Source organism: Zalophus californianus, chromosome 9 (assembly GCF_009762305.2).
Source record: "Zalophus californianus isolate mZalCal1 chromosome 9, mZalCal1.pri.v2, whole genome shotgun sequence".
NCBI classification, from domain to species: Eukaryota; Metazoa; Chordata; class Mammalia; order Carnivora; family Otariidae; genus Zalophus; species Zalophus californianus.
The window spans coordinates 97,262,052-97,285,476 of NC_045603.1; the positions used below are offsets into that span (position 1 = coordinate 97,262,052).

Genomic DNA, 23,425 nt, shown 5'->3' on the forward strand with positions numbered 1-23,425 from the left:
TTTCTTTAGTTTCCCTTCATTTTCTCCGAGCACTGATTAAAGGGCCTAGTATTATAAAGGAGCAGTTATGTGGGGCAGAATGGCAATAGACCAGGTCACTACAGAATTATCAGTCTTAAGAGAGATAGAAGCATAAGAGACCTATGAGACTCATAAATCCCATGGTGACCCCACAGAAGACGGTGCAGATTGTGTCTGCACCCCCCAGATTACCACGTGCATGGGAGTTTATGTGAATGCTTCCCCCACACCCCAGCCGTGCATGACTTCCTGTCTCATGTAGGGACTTGGGGGAAAGATATAAATTCAGGCAGAAGGAAGGGTGTGGCAGTGTCCGGGAAGGCTTCCTCTTTGAGAAGTTAAGTTGAGAAAGACCTGAAGGCTTGCTACTAGTTGCCCGGACAATATAGGGGGGAGGGAGATAGGAGAAAATAGTGTTCTGGGTTGAGGGTACAGTGTAAGAAGGAGCTTGAAGGATAGAGTATGGTATGTTTGTGATCCTGCAGAAATTTCTGCATAGAAGTATAGAGGGCCAAGGGATGCGAACAGGCTGGGAAGCAAGAAGGGATCATAACACAAACAGCCTAATATGTTAGGTTAAGGAGTTTGGACTTTCTTCTGAGTACCACAGAGAGCTAGCAGGTTTAGCACACTAATAACATGAGCATGAATTTTAGAAAGATTACTGACTAAGATTACTAAAACTCTATAGGGGCTTTTATACAAAAGATGACAATGACTTGAACAGAGGTCCTGGCAGTGGGCTCAGAATACCACGTATCGAAAAGACTCAAAACATAAACCTCATGCAAACCTGTTTTCAAGTAAATTTCCTTGAGAGACAGATCTTATGATTTCTTGTTTGATTTGGTTTTTCTTAAACTTCAGACGGCAAAAATAAGATACAGAAATAGTTGTGACAAAGCAGGAAAAGTAATACAGAACCTGCCCTGGGGGTATTCAGTCAATAAACATTTACTGATCAACTATTTTATATTGAGTCTTTGGCACAATTCTCTGTAAACCCATAGACAAAATTCTTATGACTTCAAGCCACTGGTAAGCTTCTAGATATGTGCTAGCTGATCATGGAGAAGAGCTTTTCTGAGAGCTGGTGGCCCTCCTTGCAGAAGAAAGTCTTTTAGAAAATATTTCAGCTAATCTCAGTTTGTTTCTCCAGAACAGAGACAAGGTTACATAATCATTAGAAGATCAGGTGCTGACTAACGGCATTTACTCCCCTTTAGCATTCATGACCTTGAGTTCTATTGGTTTGGGAAGAATAACCTCTCATTTATCCACTACAAAGAGCCTGTGTGGATTGACCTCTCCCTCTCTCTCTCTCATGTTGGAAAGAGCTATTCTTCCCTCTGGGGCGCCACACTTTCACCATGGGGATTTCCCCACATCTGGGGCATGTTTATTTTCGTCTCTAATTGTTCCATATCACTTTCTTTCTCCTGCTTGGCTTTTATCATTGCCACTTTGGAGTCATAGATAACACTTTATAACCTAAGAACAAAAACTATTTGGAATGTTGGGTACTCAGGGAGAGATGTCTGGGAGGGAGCCTAGGCAAGAGAAGGGGAAAGGTGAGGCACGCTGACACCCCCTGGCAGTAGGTAGGGGAATCTCCATCTGCAAAGTCCTGGAGACAATGGTTCTTGCTTATGGGTCAGAGTCAGGTTCTGAAAACTCAAAAAATTAGACAATCTCTAAGATCTCTTCCCATTTAAAAATTTTACAATTCTCAATGTGAGATTTCACCAACATATCTATTCATAAGGCTTATAGGTAAAGAGAAATAAATCATTCTTCACTGAAATTAGGATTGAGGACTTGAGACTCTGAAAAATCTGGGAATAATAGAAGTTAAATTTCTGGGATTTCATACAGTTCCTTCAGTAGATTCCTGTAAAAGTTATCCAAAACATTTAACAACCTTTTGCCTCTAACTTTCAGCTCCTCTTAGAATCCAATCACCAGTGACACAAAATTACAGGCATACCTTGTTTTATTGCACTTTGCTTTGCTTGCTTTACTGTGCTTTGCAGATATCGCATTTTTTATAAATTTAAGGTTTGTGGCAATCCTGTGTTGAGCAAGTCTATCAGCAACGTTTTTCCAACAGCATTTGCTCACTTGGTATCTCTGGAACATTTTGTAATTCTCACAATATTTCAAAACTTTTCATTATTATTATATTTGTTATGGCAATCTATGATCAGTGGTCTTTGATGTTACTATTGTAACTGTTTTGGGGTGCCCCCGAATGTGCCCATATAAGATGATGAACTTACTGGATAAATGTTAGTGTGTCCTGAGTGCCCCACTACCTGGCCATTCCCCTGACTCTCTCCCTCCCCTCAGGCCTCCCTATTTCCTGAGACATAACAATACTGAAATTAGATCACTTAATAACCCTATGATAGTCTCTAAGTGTTCAAGTGAAAGGAAGAGTTGTAAATCTCTTACTTTAAATCAAAGCTAGAAATGATTAAGCTTAGTGAGGAAGGCATGTTGAAAGCTGAGATAGGCCTCTGGCACCAGTTAGCCAAGTTGTGAATACAAAGGAAAAGTTCTTGAAGGAAGTGAAAAGTGTTATTCTAGTGAACAGAGAAATGATAAGGAAATGCAACAGCCTCATTGCTGATATGGAAAAAATTTCAGTGGTCTGGATAGAAGATCAAACCAGCCACAACATTCCCTTGAGCCAAAGCCTAATCCAGAGCAATGCCCTAAATCTCTTCAATTCTAGGAAGACTTGAGAGAGATGAGGAAGCTGCAGGAGAAGAGTTTGAAGCTAGCAGAGATTGGTTCATGGGGTTCAAGGAAAGAAGCCGTCTCTATAACATACAAGTGCAAGGCGAAGCAGCAAGTGCTGATGTAGAAGCTGCAGCAAGTTCTCCAGAAGATCTAGCTCAGATCATTAACAAAGGTGGCTACACTAAACAGATGTTAAATGTAGACAGACTGCCTTTTATTGAAAGATGGTGTGGGGAAGCCTCTGTGGCTCAGTCGGCTAAGCGTCTGCCTTTGGCTCAGGTCATGCTCACCAGGGACCTTGCTTTTCCCTCTGCCTGCCGCTCCCCCTGCTGTGCTCTCTCTCTCTCTCTCTGTCAAATAAATAAATAAATAAATAAATAAATAAATAAATAAATACAAACAAGCTTAGAAAGAAAGGACAGAAGAAAGAGAGAGAGAGAGAGAGAAAGAAAAAGAAAGAAAGAAAGAGAAAGAAAGAAAGAAAGAAAGAAAGAAAGAAAGAAAGAAAGAAAGAAAGAAAGAAAAGAAAGAAAGAAAGAAAGAGAAAGAAAGAAAGAAAGAAAGAAAGACAGACAGAAAGAAAGAAAGCAAGAATGAAAGAAAGAAAGAAAGCAAGAAAGAGACAGAAAGACAGGAAGAAAGAAAAAGAAAGAAAGATGTCATCTAAGACTTTCATAGCTAGAAAGGAGAAGTCAGTGCCTGGCTTCAAAGTTTCAGAGGAGAGGCTGACTCTCTTGTAAGGGCTAATGCAGCTGGTGAGTAAGCTGAAGCCAATGCTCATTGACCATCTGAACAAACAATGCTCAAGAATTTTGCTAAGTCTACTCTGCCTGTGCTCTCTAAATGGAACAGCAAAGCCTGGATGACAGCACATCTGTTTACAACATGGTTTACTGAGTATTTTAAGCCCACTGTTGAGACCTACTGCCCAGAAGAAAAGATTCCTTTCAAATATGAAAGCTCATTGACAATGCATCTGATCATCCAAGAGCTCGGATGGCGATGTCCGGTGAGATTCACACTGTTTTCATTACTGCTAATACACCATCCATTCTGTAGCCTGTGGATCAAAGAATAAGTCTACTTCAAGTCTTATTATTATTATTATTTAATATTTATTTATTTGAGAGAGAGAGTGTACATGTATGGGGGGAGGGGCAGAGGGAGAGCAAAAGAGAGAAGTTCAAGCAGACTCCCTGCTGAGCACAGAGCCAGATGCGGGGCTTAATCCCAGGACCCTGAGATCATGACCTAAGCCAAAATCAAGAGTTGGATGCTTAACCAACTGAGCCACCCATGCACCCCTCAAGTCTTATTATTTAAGAAGTACATTTTGTGAGGCTAACATAGCTAACATAGATAGTGATTCCTCTGATGGATCTGGGCAAAGCAAATAAAAAATTTTGTGGAAGGGATTTACCATTTTAAGATTTATTTATTTATTTTGCTGGGGGAGAAAGAGAGAGAGACCATGAATCTGTGTGTGAGCAGGGGGAAGGGCAAAGGGAGAGGGACAGAATCCTTAAGCAGACTCCCTGCTGAGCACAGAGCCTGATGCAGGGCTTGATCCCACAACCCTGAGATCATGACTTGAGCTGAAATCAAGAGTTGGACGCTTAACCAACTGAGACACGCAGGTGTCCCAGGGATTCACCACTTCAGATGCCATTAAGAACATTCATGATTCGGGGTGCCTGGGTGGCTCAGTCGGTTAAGCATATGCCCTCTCCCTCTGCCTGCCGCTTCGCCTGCCTGTGCTCTCTCTCTGTCAAATAAACGACATCTTAAAAAAAAAAAAGAACATTTGTGATTCATGGGAAGAGGTCACAGTATCAACATGAACAGGAGTTTGAAAGAAGATGATTTCAGCTCTCACTGATGACTGAGAAGTTCACGATCTCAGTGGAGAAGGAACTGCACATGGGATGGAAACAGCAAGAGAATTGCAGTTGGAAATGGAGCCTGAAGATGTGACTGAATTGCTCCAATCACATGGTCAAACTTGAACAGATGAGGACTTGCTCCTTATGGAGGAGCAAAGAAAGTGGTTTCTTGAGATGGCATCTACTCCTGTTGAAGATGTTGTGAAGATTGTAGAAATGACAACAAAGGATTTAGAATATTACATAATCTTAGCTGATAAGACAGCAGCAGGGTTTGACCTCTCAAACCTGACTCGTTTTTTTTTTTTTAAGATTTTATCTATTTATTTGACAGAGAGATAGAGAGAGAGAACAAGTAGGCAGAGAGGCAGGCAGAGGGAGAGGGAGAAGCAGGCTCCCCACCAAGCAGGAAGTCCGATGCGGAGCTCGATCCTAGGACCCCGGGATCATGACCTGAGCCGAAGGCAGACACTTAACCGACTGAGCCACCCAGGTGCCCCAATTGACTCCAATTTTGAAAGAAGTTCTACTGTGAGTGAAATGCTATCGAACAGCATTGCGCACTACAGAGAAATCATTTGTGAAAGGAAGAGTCAATCAAAGGGGGGCAGACTTCACTGTTTTCTTATTTTAAGAAATTGTCCTGGGGTGCCTGGCTGGCACAGTTGGTAGAGCATGGGACTCTTGATCTGGGGTCTTGGGTTCAAGCCCCATGTTGGGCCTAGAGCTTACTTAAGAAAAAAAGAAAGAAAGAAATTGCCACAACCACCCCAGTCTTTAGCAACCACCACTCTGATCAGTCATCAGTCATTAATCTCAAGGCAAGACCCTCCACTAGCGAAAAGATTACCACTGGTTGAAAACTCAGATGATGGTTAGCATTTTTAAGCAATAAAGTATTTTTAAATTAAGATATGTACATTGTGGACACATGGGTGGCTCAGTCGGTTAAGCACCTGACTTTGGCTCAGGTCATGATCTCGGAGTCCTGGGATCAAGTTCCGCCATCGGCTCCCTGCTCAGCAGGGAGTCTGTTTCTCCCTCCGCCTCTGCCTGTTGCTCCCCCTGTATGTGCACTCTCTCTCTGACAAATAAATAAAATCTTATATAAAAAAAGATATGTACATTGTTCTTAAATTTAGCATGATGCCAGTGCACACTTAATAGACTATGGTATAGTATACACATAACTTTTGTATGCACTGGGAAGCCATAAAATTCATTTGACTTGCTTTATTGTGATATGTTTTACTGTGCTGGTCTGGAACTGAACCTGCACTATCTCTGGGATATGTCTGTATTAGCTAGGCAATTTGTTTAAGAAGTGAAATGGGTTTTGAAGAGAATTCATTCTTAACATGAGGGATGAAAGAAACAGGTGAGTTGCCAGATTTAGCAAAAAACAAACAGAACACCATTAAAATTGAATTTCAAATGAATGATGAATACTTTTTATACTATTAATACGTCCATGCAATGTTTGAGACATACTGATACCAAAAAACTATTTTATCTAGCAACCCAAACCAGGTAGCTAAAGTTCCATCTCATAGGTTGTCAGGAGGATTAAATCAGATAAAGTGGCAAAGTACCTAATATAATGTCAATAAATAAAAGTTCTTTTTGCCTCTCCTTATGCTGAGGAATATGATACTAATAACTTTCAATTATTCATGTGTAGATTGTCCAGTCACCCAGCATACTGCTGGTTCATTTCTGCTCCCCCATCCATTTACCTCAGCTACAGAAATGAAACATATGAAAAAATACTTAGTATTGAGTTAAACACAATTATAAAAGGAAATCTGAGGGGCACCTGGGTGGCTCAGTTAAGCATCCGCTTTAGGCTCAGGTCTTGGGATCAGGCCCTACATTGGGCTCCCTGCTGGGAGTCTGCTTCTCCCTCTCCCTCTCCCTCTCCCTCTGCCCCTCCCCCTGCCTGTGCTTCCCCCCCACAAATAAATAAATAAAATCTTTAAAAATAAATAAATAAAAGGAAATCTGCTACTGGATAGTGGTCATAAATATTGTGGTTTAAGCATACAATAGCTTCCAATAGCACAAACAATCAGCTTTGTACTAGACAGCTTCAGGTGTTAGAAAGAATTTATGGTATAAGTGCAAAAGCCTATTACAAACAGTATACCTTGGCTAAGTTCTGCTTTGAGGTTTAGATACATAACATCAGTGCTAGGCACTGAATTAGGGGAGGACTGAGTATGTTAAAGTTCTTTGGAAATTGTAAAGCTCTGAGCTGTTGGTGCTGAGTCCCATAAAGCACTGGAAGTGAGGATTCCTTGAACCAGAGGTCAGGAAATAGCTCACCTCACAGGCAGTCATTCCTCAGAGGCATTTCTCTTCATATGTAGCTTCAGAAATCAGAGCATCATTTGCACAGCAAAATGACTTCATCTCTTCCCGGGGTATTTCCTTAACTCCCACTCTGGACATTAGGCAACCCATCTTTACCTCCTCTTAAGATAGTTATGTCAATTGCAGTTTCATGAGAATTGCAGTTCCTATTTTCTGATGACAGGGCTTTGGGGTTTTGTTTGTTTATTTGAAGATCCATTGTCAACATCCCTCACCAGAATGTTAAATTTGTTACAGTTGATGAACCTACACTGGCACATCATTATCACTCAACATCCATAGTTTATGTTAGGGTTTACTCTTGGTGTTGTACATTCTATGTGTCTGGACAAACCTATAAATGACTTGTATCTCCCATTACAGTATCATGCAGTATAGTTTCAGTGCCTTAAAAATCCTCTATATTCCACCTACTCATCCCTTCCTTCCCCTCCAACCCACTTTTAATGAAATAATTTTCCAGATCTTCAACTTTCATGTGTTTTCTTTCATGAAACAGCTTTTCTTCAGAATGTGCTGGGTTTGGGCGCCTGGGTGTCTCAGTCGGTTAAGTGTCTGCCTTCAGCTCGGGTCGTGATCTCAGGGTCTTGGGATCAAGTCCCACATCTCTCCGGCTCCTTGCTCAGTAGGGAGTCTGCTTCTCCCTCTCACTCTCCCTTTGTCCTCTCTCTCTCAAATAAATAAATAAAATCTTAAAAAAAAAAATGTGCCGGGATTGCTCTTTTTTCTTTCCCACTTTTCACTGCTTTCTCCTCCTTTGCAAAAGAAAAACATACCTCTAACCCATCTTAAATTTTTACTGTGGTGCAATAGGCAAAATCTGAGAGTGCATAGCTCCTGAGGGACAGAGCTGTGGCAGTCATTACGGCATTGATGGGAAATATTAAAGCAGGCAATGCCTTATTTCATCCAGCGTTACTGAGTGTGATCATCCATGGATGGACAACATCAGCATCTCCTGGGAGCTTGGAAGACAAGCAAATTTTCAGCTCCACCCTAGACCTGCAGAGTCAGAATGCCTGCAGGGTGGGACCAAGAATTCTGTATTAACAAGACTTCCAAGTGACTCTTACGTGTGCTAAAGTTTTATTTATGTATTTATTTATAAATACAATTTAGTTATTTTTTTAAAGATTTTATTTATTTATTTGAGAGAGAGTGTGAGCAGGGTGGAGAAGCAGAGGGAGAGGGAGAAGCAGACTCTTCGCTGGGCAGGGAGCTCCATCCCAGGAGCCTGGGATCATGACCCAAGCCAAAGGCAGACACTTAACTTGACTGAGCCACCCAGGTGCCCCAGTGTGCTAAAGTTTTAGAAGCATCAACTGGTAAAGAAACCCTATGCAAAGTCCCATAGCTCTTGTCTGTCTGAGAATTAAGAAGGAAGATGGTTGACACAGGGATATAAATTAACATTTTTACTTGAAATAAAAAAACCTCAGACTTTCTTTACGGAAAGTATGAATGAGCTTACTGGTTTGCCATTTGGTTTGTATTTCTACAAACTCAGTGAGCTATGTCTCTATCTAAAGGCTTCCAGACACAAAAATTTACAAAGCCTATGTGTATGGCTGTGCCGTTGAGGGGGGAAGTGGAGGCCGAAACCCGACTGTGCAGCTTCCTAGGGTGAGTAAAGGCTGAACTACAGTCTGCAGTACACTGGCCAGGCCCTGCTCTTCTGCCAAAAGAAGGGCCATCTCTTTCTTTTTACAAGGGCACCATCCCTAGAAAACCTGTTCTTCCTGCTTTTTCCCAGAGGGACATCTTTTCCAAATTTGCACAAAGGCACTGGGAAGTCTAGCAATGGCCCTCAAAGCACATATTTAACATATTAGACTGCAGAAAATTAATCCCTGGAAGCTATTTAAACATTAAAAATTTTTATTTTAGGGGCACCTGGGTGGCTCAGTCGTTAAGCGTCTGCCTTCGGCTCAGGTCATGACCCCAGGGTCCTGGGATCGAGCCCCGCATCGGGCTCCCTGCCCCACGGGAAGCCTGCTTCTCCCTCCCCCACTCCCCCTGCTTGTGTTCCTGCTCTCGCTGTGTCTCTCTCTGTCAAATAAATAAATAAAATCTTTAAAAAATATTTTTTTATTTTAGACATTAACTTAAAAATGCGTGAGGTAGGGTATATAGTTTTTCAAAATTATTCAAAATTGCGAGTAAGTACGTAAAAAACAAAAAAAGAAGAAGAAGGAGAAGATCACGGCTTCTGTCCTTCTTGCAGTATTGCTCTGGTGCCCACTTCCCACTGTAATACCGCAGGCCCGCAAGTCTCTTCCTTCCTCTGTGGTTCCTTTTTTGGCTTTTACTTCTTCTTATGTATACTTGACACACAATGTGACATTAACTTCCGGGTGTACTACACAGTGATTCCACAAGTCTGGATGGCACGCTACACTCACAGTAAGCATAGTTACCATCTGTCACCGTACAACACTATTATAATATCATCAACTATATTCCCTAATGCCGTGCCTTTCATCCCCACGACTTATTCATTCCATACCGGGAAGCCTGTATCTCCCACTCTCCTTCACCCATTTTGCCCATTCTCATACTCTCCTCCCTTCTGACAACCAAAAGTGTGTTCTCTATATTTATGGGGCCCTTTCTGCCTTTTTTTTTTGGTTCATGTGTTTGTTCATTTGTATGTTAGATTCCATATATAAGTGAAATCATATGGTATTTGTCCTTATTTCACTAAGTATAATACCCTCTAGTTCCCTCCATGTTGTCACAAATGGCAAAGATTTTATTCTTTTTTATGGCTAATATTTCATTATATATACACACACCACATCTTCATTTGCAAATATCTTTTCCCATTCAGTAGGTCGCCTTCTTGTTTTGTTGATGATTTTCTTCTCTGTGTGAATCTTTTTATTTTGGTGTAGTCCCAATGGTTTATTTTTGCTTTTGTTTCCCTGGCCTAGGAAAATGTGGCTAAGGCTGATGTCAAGAGATTATTGCCTATGTCGTCCTCCAGGAGTTTTATGGCTTCAAGTCTCACATTTAGGACTTTAATCCATTGAGTTTATTTTTGTGTGAGATGTAAGAAAGCGTGGCCTTTTTGCACATCATACCCTTATGTTGAGACAGCTTCCTCTCATCTTCTTCCTGATCCGTTGCCTAAATGTTCTCAGGTTTATTTTCTTCTCTCGAGGGCTCTGCCACTTAATTGCTAGGACCATGACAACATTTCGAGCCTTGCTAAAGACACCAATCCACACGTCGCTTGCCTCACCTCAGCTATGGGAGGGTGCTCAAGGATATACACTGCCACCTGGTGGCCTACTATGAAAGAGATCTGGCGACGCCAGGGCGCCATTAACAATCTAGCAACCAGGCTGAAGGCGGATGCGCAGAAGCACCAGTCGTGGGCGGAAGAGACAAGAGAATAGCGAAAACTCCCTCTTCTTTCATAATAACATTTTCTCTGCCTGGAAAGATCTTTCCAAAAATTTCTCTCAAAATTCTCTCACCTTTCAAAGTCCAGCGTAAATGCCACTTTTTCCATGATCCCCCTTCTGAACTTCAAGTTAGAGTATCTCACTACTGTTGAAGTACTGCCGACTGATTCGGCATCTCACTTGTAATTCTTACCGAGCTCCACATTGCCTATTCCAAACGATTTCTCAAAAACTCAGATCCTTTGAGGTACATGCCATCAGGATACTGTAATCTGTTGATATCCTGGGTTACTTCCCCTCTTTCCTTGGAAATTTTAAGACCTGATTCATTCTCTTGGTTACACCAATCCCATCATCATCATTCCTAGTGACTTTGTCATCCATGGAAACAGTGTGCTGGCCTCTCAACTCCTTGTCCACTCATTTCCAGTCATCTTGTTTTCAGCCCACCTCGGTCACTTACTGCCATGGGGAGCCCCCCAGTCCGGGTCATTAATAATAAATGCATTCCTTCCAAAACCTGTTTCTTGCATCTCAGGCTAACCATCACCTCCTCTGCAACAATTTCTTAATAGATGTCAGATCTCTAAGCCATCAACCCTATCAAGTTTTCACTGCTGATCACTGCTCTATTTTTGCTTCCCACATCACCCAACTTAAATTATTTCACTCATCACTCTACACACTCCTCTGCACAAATTTGCAATTCCCTGGCACTTCCTCCCCTCCTGTTGTATTCCTTGGTGAAATCCCAACCCTTGGTTAATTCCAACCCTACTTACTCTGCTTGCTTGCACTCACTAACTAAGCAAACATAGGTGGGGAAAAATCCACTACCGTGCTAACTGGTCTCACATTAGATTTAGGTGATAATCTCAAGTGGGCTCTCAGCACTGCTCTGGAAAGCTTTATTTTCCAAAATCAATTAACTCTCTATTCTCCAAGAAAACAATTTCACACCTTTTCCTTGCGCTTGAAATTTCTAAGATCTCTTCTTCCTTTTTCACTCTCAATTGAAAATCTCATTTATAACTTCATTGGAAACCTAGAGAAGAGAAATTCCTCATTTTCTTACTTCACTACCAAAACTACTAGTTTGACTATTGTCAGTATCCACACACTCAGCTTCCCTGCTGTTAAAATGGATGATGTGTCTCTTGTTCCCATCTGTTAAGGCCAGCCCCTCCACTAGAAAACTGGATTCCTTTCCTTCTTGTCTTACTCAAGGATTTTTTTTTTAAAGATTTTTTATTTATTCATTTGAGAGAGAGAGAGCATACGAGCGAGGCACAAACGGGGGGGGGAGGGTCAGAGGGAGAGGGAGAAGCAGACTCGACACTAAACAGGGAGCCTGATGATGCAGGGCTCGATTCCAGGATTCCAAGGATCATGGCCTGAGCCAAAGGCAGATGCTTAACCGACTGAGACACCCAGGTGCCCCCATATCAAGACCTTCCCTTAGATAAAGACAAAATTCAGAAAAGTGGACACTTCAGACATGGTGAGAAGCTAGAGGAGAATCTTATACTACCTATAAAACTCTATTTCTTAAGCAGGGAGACGGAGGTTAGATGTTCATTTAAAAAATTCTTGTTTTGGGGCGCCTGGGTGGCTCAGTCATTGAGTGTCTGCCTTGGGCTCAGGTCATGATCCCAGGGTCCTGGGATCGAGCCCCGCATTGGGCTCTGTGCTCCGCGGGAAGCCTGCTTTTCCCTCTCCTATTCTGCCTGCTAGTGTTCCCTCTCCTGCTGTGTCTCTCTCTCTCTGTCAAATTAAAAAAAAAAAAAAAATTCTTGCCTTTTTTACAAAGATGCTGCTGAAAGTGAATAAGGAAGCCCCTGACCCTCCCAAAGCTGAAGCCAAAAGCAAAGGTTTTAAAGGCCAAAAAAGCAGTGCTAAAAGGTGCCACACACCACGACTCCAAAGGCAGCCCAAACATCCTCAGAAGAGCATCCCCAGGAGAAACAAGCTTGACCACTATGCCATCATCAACTCCCCCCGACCACTGACTCAGCCATGAAGAAAGAAGACCACAATATTCTTGCATTCACTGTGGAGTGGATGTCAAAGCCACCAAGCAGCAGACCAAATGGGCTGTGAGGAAGCTCTGTGACACGGACACAGCCAAAGCCAATACCCTGATCAGGCCTAATGGAGAGAAGGTATATGTTCAACTGCCTCTTGACTGTGATGCTTTGGATGTTGCCAAAGAAACTGGGATCATCTAAACTGAGTCCAGCTGGCTAATTCTAAATATATTTTTTAACCATAAAAAAATTCTTTTTTTTTTTTTTCTTAAGATTTTCATTTATTTATTTGGCAGAGAGAGACAAAGTGAGAGAGGGAACACAAGCAGGGGGAGTGGGAGAGGGAGAAGCAGGCTTCCTGCAGAGCAGGGAGCCCGACGCGGGGCTCGATCCCATGACCCTGGGATCGTGACCTGAGCAGAAGGCCGACGCTCAACGACTGAGCCATCCAGGCGCCCCTACCATAAAAAATTTTTTAAACAATTCTTTTTTTTTTTTTAAGATTTATTTATTTGAGAGAGTGAGAATGAGAGAGAGAGAGCACAAGAGAGGGGGGAGGGGCAGAGGGAGAAGCAGGCTCCTCACCGAGCAGGGAGCCCGATGTGGGACTCGATCCCGGGACTCCGGGATCATGACCTGAGCCGAAGGCAGTCGCTTAACCGACTGAGCCACCCAGGCGCCCTACCATAAAAAATTCTTAAAACACATATATTCCTTTATAGAAAGGAAAGAATTCTTCTCTCTCTATAGGAAGGAAGGAAGTCCCTCTCAAGATGAGCACCCCATATCTGGGCTCCCTTTAAAGTAAAATTCCTCCCATTCCTTAAGTCATCTCTATTAAACCTACTCCAGTAGGCTTTTGTCCTTCCTGCTCTATCTGAACAACTTCTGTCAAGGTCATCAACAAACTCAATCTTATCAAATCCAATGGCCAATTCTCTCTTTCCTTCCCAACCACTCAAAAACCTCTGACAAAACTAATCACTCAAATAAGTTTCTTCCCTTGACGTTTGATACATCTGTCTGTCCTGGTTTCTAGTTCCTGCCTTTTCTCACCATTTCTAAATGCTGGACTGTCTCCAGTGTCCAATCCTTAAAACCCTTTTCTACATACACTCATGCCCTGGCTTGTCACCTCCAGACCCGTGGCTTTAAATACCATTTATATCAAATTTCAATCTCCAGTTGGGACCCGGTCTCTAAGCTATAGAATTGGGTGTCTCGCCAAGGAGGGCTAATGGGAATCTGAAACCCGGGAGTGCTCCACGCTCTTGCTCACTTCTCCACTGACTTGTGCTTCCTCCAGTTTTCCTACCTCAATCACTTAAGCTAAAAACAAAGGAACTAGGATTGAATTCTGTATTACATTCTCACCCTCTGCCCAATTCATCAGCAAGTCCTGCCTGCCGAACTCACTGCTTTTACTACCGGTTACTACCATCTGTACTCAAGCCAACATGATCTCTACCAATATGCCAGTAACAGATCTGTCTGCTTCTATACAGTTTATTGTCCAACCACCAGGTTTTAGTGACCTCTTAAAAACATAAATCTGACTTATTTCTCCCCTGGTCAAAACCCTTCCAGTGGCCTTTTATCATATTAAAAAAAAAAAATCAAACATCTCACCACGGTCCACTAGGCCCTAGGTGATCCGGCCCTGGGCTGCCTCCCCAATCTTATTTCCTACTCTTCTCCTTGATACATTACCCTCCTTCCTTGCAGTTCTTATAATGGTCTTTGGTCCAAATGCCGCCTACCACCTGTTTCTTGTGTTTTGTTTTTGTAGTTTGTTTTCTTAACTTTTTGAGGTAATTATAGATTCACATTTAGTTGTAAGAAATAATACACAGATCCCATATATTCCTTACCCAGTTTCCCCTAATGGCAACATCTTGCATAACATAGTGCAATATCATGACCAGGAAATTGATATTGATAAATCTACTCACCCTACGGCCAGTTATCACTCTCCCGATCCCAACCAGTAGCAACCATTAGTCTGTCCTCCACCTCCGTATTTTTATCATTTATTTTTTTAAAGATTTTATTTATTTATTCATGAGAGACATAGAGAGAGAGAGAGACAGAGGCAGAGGGAGAAGCAGGCTCCCCAAGGAGCAGGGAGCCCGATGCGGGACTCGATCCCAGGACCCTGGGATCATGACCTGAGCCGAAGGCAGACGCTTAACCATCTGAGCCACCCAGGCGCCTTATATTTTTATCATTTAAAAAAATGTTATATAAATGGGACCTATTTTAGTTTGGGCTGCTATAACAGAGTACCATAGACCGGGTGCCTTAAACAATTTATTTCTCAGTTCTGAAGGCTAGGAAGTCTAAGATTAGGGTGCCAGCATGGTTGGGTTCTGGTGAAGGTCTTCTTCCTCGTTTACAGATAGTCGCCTTCTCGTTGTAGCCTCACATGGCAGAGAGAAAGCACACAAAGTAGCTCTCTGGCCTCTTCTTACAAAGGCACAAATCCCGTTCATGAGGGCTCCACCCTTATAACCTAATAGCCTCTCATAGGCCCCACCTCCAAGTGCCATCAGACTGGGGATTAGATTTCAACATAATGAATCTGGGGGGGGGATACAAACATTCAGTCCACAAGATCATATCATATATAACCTTTTAAAATTGCCTCTTTTCACTCAGTATAATTCCCTTGAGATCCATCCAAGTTGTTGTATGTAGCAATAGTCTATTCCTTTTTTTTTTTTTAAGTAATCTCTATGCACCCAACATGGGGCTCGAACTCACAATCCCGAGATCAAGACTTTCATGCTCTATCAGCGGAGCCAGCCAGGTACCCCTTTTGCTCATTCTTTAAAAAAAGGTTGAGGCTTTTTAAATAACAGTTTTATTGACATAAAACTCACATATTATACAATTCACCATCAAAGTGTACAATTCAGTGGTTTCTAGTATATTCAGAGTTGTTTTTGCCTTCATAGGTTTGTGTATTCTAGACGTTTCATATAAATGGAATTATACAATATGTGGACTTTTGTCACTGGCTTCATAAACTCAGTACAATGTTCTCAAGGTTCATCCATATTGTAGCATGTACCAGCACTGTTTCCTTTTATTATTAAATAATATTCCATTGTACGGATATACCACATTTTATTTATCCAATCATCAATTGATGGACATTTGGGTTGTTTCCACTATCGTGAATAATGCTACTATGAACACTCAACTTTAAGTTTTTGTGTAAACATACATTTTCAGTTCTCTTGGGTATATAGCTAGGAGCGGCACTGCTGGGGCATATGGTGATTCTATGTTTAATGTTTTGAGGAACTGCTAGCCTATTTTCCAAAGCAGCTATACCATTTTATATTCCTACCAGCAATGTATAAAGGGTTTCAATTTCTTCATCCTTGCCAACACTTTTCAGTGTCTGTATTTTCAATTATAGACAACTGGTGAGCATGAAATAATATCTCACTGTGGATGTGATTTGCATTTCCCTAAGGGCTAGTGATATTGAGCATCTTTTCATGTGCTTATTAGTTCTTTATCTTCTGAGAAATGTCCACACAGATCATTGGCCATTTTTTAATTGCATTGTCTTTTTATTATTGAATTGTAATTAGTTTTTGTATATTCTAGATACAAGTCCCTTTACCGTACACATGATTTGCAAATATTATCTCCCATTCTGAGGGTTGTCTTTTCACTTTCTTGATGGTGTCCTTTGAAGCACAAGTGTTTAACCTTGATTATATCCAATATACCTATTTTTTCATTTGTTATTCATGATTTTGCTACCTTATCTAAGAAACCGTAGCCTAATGAAAGATCACAAAGGTTTACATATATGTTTTCTTCTAAAAATTTTATGGTTTTAGGGGTGCCTGGGTGGCTCAGTCCATGGAGCGGCCAACTCTTGATTTCGGCTCAGGTCCAGGTGTCACTCTTGATCTCAGGGTCCGGGGATCTGTGCTCGGTGGGGAATCTGCTTAAGAACTGCCCCCCTCCCTCTCCCTCTGCTCCTTGCTCACCTCTCTCTCTCAAATAAATAAATAAATCTTTAAAAAAAAAGTTTTATGGTTTCAGATATTACATTTAGGTGTGTGATCCATTTTGAGTTAATTTTTGTAAATGGTGTGAGGTAAGGGTCTAACTTCACTCTTTGGCACATGGCTATCCAGTTGTCCCTGCACCATTTGTTGAAAAGCCTATTCTTTCCTCACTGAATGCTCCTGGCATCCTTGTTGAAAGTTGAACAGAGGCATATGGGAGTTTCCTTCAGGACTCTCAATTCTATTTTATTCAGCTATGTCTAATGTTATGCTAATACCACCCTGTTTTGACTATAGTTACTGTTGAGTTTTGAGAGGGCTTTTTGTCAATACGTGGTTTGCAAATATTTTCTCTGTAGCCTGTCTCTTTACCATCTTCACTGGGTGTTTTGCAGAACAGAAGCTTTTAATTTTGGTCAGGCCGAATTATCTTTTTTTTTATGCTTTATGCTTTTGATGTCAAGCCGCTTCCTGTGTTTATAAATAAAGTTTCATTATAACACACCCATCCTCATTTGTTTACATAATGTCTGTGGCTGCTTTAACATGACAGCAGAGTTGAATAGTTGTTAACAGAGACATAGGGCCTACAAAGCCTAAAATACTACCTGGCTCCTTACAGAAAACTTTGTGGACTCCTTGCTCTAATCTGCTAAGCCTTTCTACCCTAGCACCTTTACATCTACTCTTCCCTCTATCGGAAACACTTTCTTCAGATCTTCTCATGGCTGGCTCTTTATTGTCACTCAGGTTCCTGCTCAAATTCATGTTGCACAGGCCTTCTTTGACCACATTATTTATGCAACCCTACCTTCCCATCCCAACATGTATGCCTTTACCTTGCTTTATTTTTCTTAATAGAATGTATCACTTCCTTTGCCAGAATATAAGCTACTTGAGGTGAGTCCTTGGCACCAACAGTACCTACCATAGGTACTATTTGAAATATTTGAATGAATAACCGAATCACAGAGAACTACCCATTTTTGAGAAAAACAATCCTGTTATTCCATAAATTATTTCATTAGGGGAGCAATACTTGAATAAAAGAACTATGTATCTGATTCCCATCATAATTTGTATAAGTGATGTTTGTGTGTCATTTTACCTCTGTGGTATTCCCTAACATAGCAAGCTAAGGAGTTACAGAGCGCTGGAGGGCAAGGATCTTTGGATGTCTTTAGATTTAGTTTTCTTTTTCTTTTTCTTAAGATTTTATTTATTTATTTGTCAGAGAGAGAGAGCATGAGCAGGGGGAGCGGCAGACAGAGGGAGAAGCAGGCTCCCCGCTGAGCAGGGAGCCCAATGCTGGGCTCGATCTCAAGACCCTGGGATCATGACCTGAGCCTAAGGCAGAAGCTCACCAGACTGAGCCACCCAGGTGCCCCTAGATTTAATTTTCTAACTCTATATTCCTTCCTGATCTCCTCTTGAACCTAAACTACAATCTAACAGGTGAATACTAATGTAGGTTATCTTTTTCACACTGTGATTGCTTTCTCCCCATTGTTTTTGAATTCTGAAACTCTTGATCTACAAGGACCATGCAAAACAAAAGAAAAGAAAGAGGGCTTTGGTATAAAGACATTGATCACAGGCCAGCTCCAGCATGCTCTAGCTGTGTGACCTTGAAAATTTATCTCAAGGGGCGCCTGGGTGGCTCAGTTGGTTAAGCGACTGCCTTCGGCTCAGGTCATGATCCTGGAGTCCCAGGATCGAGTCCCGCATCGGGCTCCCTGCTCGGCAGGGAGTCTGCTTCTCCCTCTGACCCTATCCCCTCTGATGTGCTCTCTCTCTCTCATTCTCTCTCTCAAATAAATAAATAAAATCTTTAAAAAAAAAAAAGAAAATTTATCTCAAGATCTTAAACCTTGAATTCGGTCCGCCTCACAAACCAATGTATGTAAATAACTGGAAGTTCCCAATTATTTAATATTTTCTATATGCCTAGCTTCTGGCACAAAGCTCCTAAAACCCTTGTGATTTTCTAAGGGATAAGAACACTAGGAGTATCTCTTGTTCTATTATTTGTCTTTGACCCCGTCCCTGACACAGAGATCCTAAGACCCTTATAAATTCCTAAGTGATGAGAGCGCTAGGAGCATCTTTTGTTCTAATCAGGTGACTCATTACATTAATGAGAGGACTCCTGGATGGGGGCTGGTCACCAGAAAGACCAAGCCATGGTTAGAAGCTTGGCGATTCACCCCACGTCCTCACCCTCCAGAGCAGGGAGAGGGGCAAGAAATTGATCCTACTTACGTGAGGAAGCTCCATAAACTCCCAATAGTAGGGCTTTCAGAGAGCTTTCAGGCTGGTGAACACATGCATACTGGGAGGGCGACTCACCCCAAGTCCAGGAGGATAGAAGCTCCTGCACTTGGGAAGCCCCCAGACTTGCCCTACGTATCTCTTCATCTGACTGTTCATCTGCACCCTTTATCGTAGTCTTTAATAAGCTGGTAAATATAAGTAAGTGTTCCTGAGTTCTGTGAGCCACTCCAGCAAAGTAGTCAAACCCAAAGGAGGGGTTGTTGGAATCCCCGATCTAGGGCCAGCTGGTTAGAAGTATGGGTATAACCGGGGCTTGCAACTGGTATCTGAAGTGTGTGAGTGTGTTGGCGGGAGGGATAGTCTAGTAGGACCGAGCCCCTAACCTGTGGAATCTGATTCTATCTCCAGGTAGATAGTGTCCTAATTGAATAAAATTATAGGACAACTAAGTGGTGTTACAGAAGATTGCTTGGTGTGAGGAAAAACCTCGACATATTTGGTGACTAGAACTGAAGTGTTTTGTGTGAGTGGGAAACAAGACCCAAAGGAAAGAATCACAGTAGGGAAGAACTGGATTTTTCCCTACATAGCCAAATACTCGGCCAAGTGCTTAGAATATATGATCTAATTTAATTGTTACAATAATAGACAAAGAGACATGTCATGCAAAAAGCTAATTATACTGTGGCTAACAGATATGAAACAGGACAAACTTTCATAGCCATTTGTATCTGGCTATGTCAAAATGACCTTGTCAAAAGTAACGACAGCAACAACCATCTTAAACCTTTACTTATCCTTAATTACTACCAAGATTCAGGAGACTTTGTATTATTGGGATGTTTCATAGATATGGACTTCTTTTAAAATAAAAACAACAATGATATATTGGTATCTTAACAACGATAGGTCGGCATAATTAGAAGCTCACAAATAACAGAGGTAGACAATTCTGTGATTTTTGAAATGGAAAACAAAGTACAGGGTCTAATCTAATTATTAAATAAATATACAGCAGGGGGGAGTAGATAGGGGTCTGGGATGGCAGGGGCACGGTGGCTTTGTGTTTCATATCTTGCTCTTATACTGCTTCCTCTAACATCTTTCCAAAATAGTCTTAACAATTGTCATGTAAATGTATCATCTTTTAAAATGTACTGACTTTTAAATTTTTCCAAAATGTTCATCTTTTGGAAAATATGCTAAGGAAGAGCAATTGCTCCCCCAGCTTTTCTTCCCTTAGTATGACCATTAAACAGTTCAGGAAAAAAATCGGGCAGTCTGAGACGCCAGCCATTCAAGATACCAATGATTTCCCAGAAACAACTTTAAAGTTTTTCTGGATGTGATCACATGTGGTAAACCACTGACTTCAGGCAACATGTGATTTTAGCCACCCAATGATGTCTACCCTACCCCATCTCATTCCAAAGGGTTAATGCCTTTTGGGAGATTCTTATCACAATGCTTCTAAGGTAATAGGGACTCAGTTACACTCTAGAGTCTGCTCTATAAGAAGACTTCTTCCTATTGTGAATTCATCTATTACTCTGTATTACTCTTCACACCTACACAGCCATGCTTCTTTTCGAGGATGGTCCCCCAAGACCAGTTATGTATAATTTTACCAAGACCTGTTTGCAATTACAATGCTGAACACGGCTATTTTATCATTCTTATTACTCTTGATAATATGAAAGCACAAAACACCCTAAGGGGCAAATACTAGTTAATTGTGAAAAGACAACGTGAGAATGTACCAAGTCCACTGGCTGCAATAGTCTCTCCCACCACCACTTATGTATGTCATACATGATCAAGATAACAAAAGTTTAAGAAGATGACAGGTATCATGATTATTAACACAACCATGACAAAACAGTTTGATACCAATCTGACATAAATTCTTAATACTCACAACCTGTTCGTTGCGCTCCATCTCTCTGCTATACTAAGAATTGACTCTCCCTCCAACTCCTCTTCAAGGTACTGCTTCCTGTAAACTGTAATTGGCTAGTTATTTATTCGCTCTATCTACTTAAACTCTTCAAAAGCTTAAGTATGACTTAGTCCACCAGTGGGCACACTAATAAATACTTGTGGAAGAATGTGAAACCTTCACAGAATTCTAATGGTGTCTTAGATTAACTCAATTCTGGGGTCGTCAACAAAGCTCTTTCCACTTGTTCAGTAGCCAGTGGGAAGAATTTTATCAAGTTAAGGGTTCTGGGGAGAGAAAAGGGACAGAGCTGGATATGGTGAAAATGGAACCCCTATATTTTGAGTCATTGCTCTGTCATCAACTAGTGGTTTCCCCATTAGCAAAATAAGCAGGGGTTAGGTAATCTTGCTGTTACCAAATTCTGGGACTTAATGTGGCTTATTTTGCCATATAAAATTTAAAATATTGGAAATAAGCCACCTTTGGCCTAAAGTGCTTCAGTGAGCTGTAGTGGAGTCCGAAATCATGATTCTGCTTAACCAGTTATCAAGTCCTGAATCTGTTCCCTCCTCTCCTGAAGTGGATGCACGGTTGTGGGGATCAGCTGAGATGTTGTATGCTGAAGCACCAGTGTTATTTCCTGAGTTTATCAGGAGGAGGCAGAGAATTAGAACAGACCATTCCTCTGACTATTGCACAGACTCTGTTACTCCTCCTTTCCATTTCTCTCTTCAAACTTCTCACCCCAGTCTCATCTCCCTCCTTTCCTGTCTGCAACTCCTTGTCTTCTAGGTCATCCTCATTTAGGAGATGGGGGGAGGGGACAAATCGAGAAACAAACAAAAACAGTCCATAACTCTTTAAACTCGAGTAAATACTTTTGTTAAAAAGGGAGATGCTACTTGGTTATTTATGAAATTAATTCAGATAAGTTCTTCTTCCATTTGAAAACAAGTGGAAATTCTCAATTTAGTCTATGTATTGAACTGGGACAAAATTAATAGTATTTTGCCAAGGACACCGGGCCTTACTCCCCTTCTCTGACACTTCAGGAATAAAGCATTAAATGAATGGATGATCCATAACTTTCTAAGAAAATTCCAGTTTTCATCTTGCAAAAACCTACAAAACTAATCTCATCTGCTTAACAGTTAACCCCTGCTAGACATCCTTCAAGTTCCCTCCGCCTGGACCATTCTTCATGGCTTCCTCACTTCTTTCAGGTCTCTGGTCAAAAGACACTTCCTGGGAAAGGACCTCTCAGACCCACCCCATCCCTCTCGCCCACCCCCACCCCCGATTTAATATACCATTCCTTCTCCCTCGCCCACCTTAATACACCAGTCGCCTCCCCATCTCTTACTGTGTATTCTCTTCATAAGATTTATCACCGTTTGGCATTTTATTATCTATCCGTGTGTTTTCCTTGCTGTCTCTTCGCTAGAGTATAAGCTCCGGGAGGGCAGGGCCATTGTCTGGTACGCAGTGGGATCCCCAGCTTTTAGAGCAGGGACTGAGGCACAATAGGTGCTAGGGAAATAACCAATATTGTCTCCAGTACTCAGAGGCGACGTGCCGGTTTCTCCAGAGCCGCAGGACCCGCTCTCCCTCAGCCCAGCCCAACTCTGGGTCTCCATCCACCTGGACCCGATCCCAGCTCGCGGGCTGGTCCTCCCACCTGCCGGCCACTGGGACAGCTCAGCGTGTCCACCACCCGGACCCGGCAACTGCAGTTGGGCCCTGCGGCTCCGCTCAACCGTCCGTCTCCGGGGCCCCCCACGCTTCTCCGCTGTCCCAGGTCGCCGCGCTCGGGAGTGGCAATAACGGCGCCACTGCCTTCCGCGGGGCGCGCTCCGCAGCCGTTAGGGCCCCGCGCTGCGGCCAAATGCCAAGGATTCTTTTGGAACGGATCCGCTGATGTGGTAGTAAAACGTGACTCGTTTATCCGGCTCCCTCCGGAAGGGAGACGCGCGCTCCCCCCCGCGGGCTGCGCGGGGGTCCGGCTCGCGAGTCCCGACCACGGCGACCCCAGCCCCACTTCTCACCCACACACCAGACTGACCCCCGCGGGCGGCCGCCGCACGACCCCTCCGGCGTCTTCGGACGCAGGCGGCTGGGAACCCTTTACGGGGAAACAGTGCTGGGCCCCACCATCCTCCAAGTCGCCGTTAGGAGGGTGTTAACATTTCCGCTTTAAGAGATACCCGTCCCCCTCACCGCCCTCTCGCCCCCGAGAAGGCGCCCCCAGAAAGCCCCGCGGGGCGGGCCGGAGTGGGTGCCGGGAAGGCGGACGGGGGTGCGGGGGGGGGGGGGCAATTCCTGGTAGCTCTAGGCCCCTGTGGCGGTTTTCTGATGAAAAACCCAACTGTCTTTCTTTCCACCTCCCAGAAAGGACTCTTTGGAGTTTCTATTAAAAGTCGTCCCCTGCCGCCCTGTTGGTGCTCTCCAGGGGAGGGGAGGGCCCAAGAGAACACAAAAGTGTTTTGGAGAGATTGCTCTTCTCCGAACCTAACTTGGAATTATTTGGAGCCTCACCATGATGGCTTGGCCTTTAGTAAAGAGGCGAGGCCATAGTGACGGTTTTTTGTTGTTGTTTTTGTTTTTTGTTTTTTGTTTTTTTTTAAGATCTAACCTGAACTTCTCAAAAGAGATCGCCCCAGTGAACAAGAAACACATGAAAAGGTATGCAATTGAATTGGTCATCAGGGAACTCCAA

General features: G+C 42.5%; 1 protein-coding gene across 2 annotated transcripts in view; it reads right to left on the bottom strand.

Moving 5' to 3' along the window:
* The window catches only part of LOC113922266 (solute carrier family 2, facilitated glucose transporter member 3), an 85,160-nt gene extending 62,612 nt beyond the window's left edge, over nt 1–22,548 (bottom strand). Inside the window, exons 1-2 of one of the 2 annotated variants that reach the window (XM_035729150.1) lie at nt 22,351–22,548; nt 20,686–20,763 (exon numbers count right to left, since the gene is read on the bottom strand). In XM_035729150.1, the coding sequence (XP_035585043.1) occupies nt 20,686–20,706 (21 nt within the window). In that variant the 5' untranslated portion in view covers nt 20,707–20,763; nt 22,351–22,548. The remainder of the gene's footprint in view (nt 1–20,685; nt 20,764–22,350) is intronic. The other variant, XM_035729151.1, reaches the window with a different exon arrangement.
* Nucleotides 22,549–23,425: the final 877 nt, after the last annotated feature.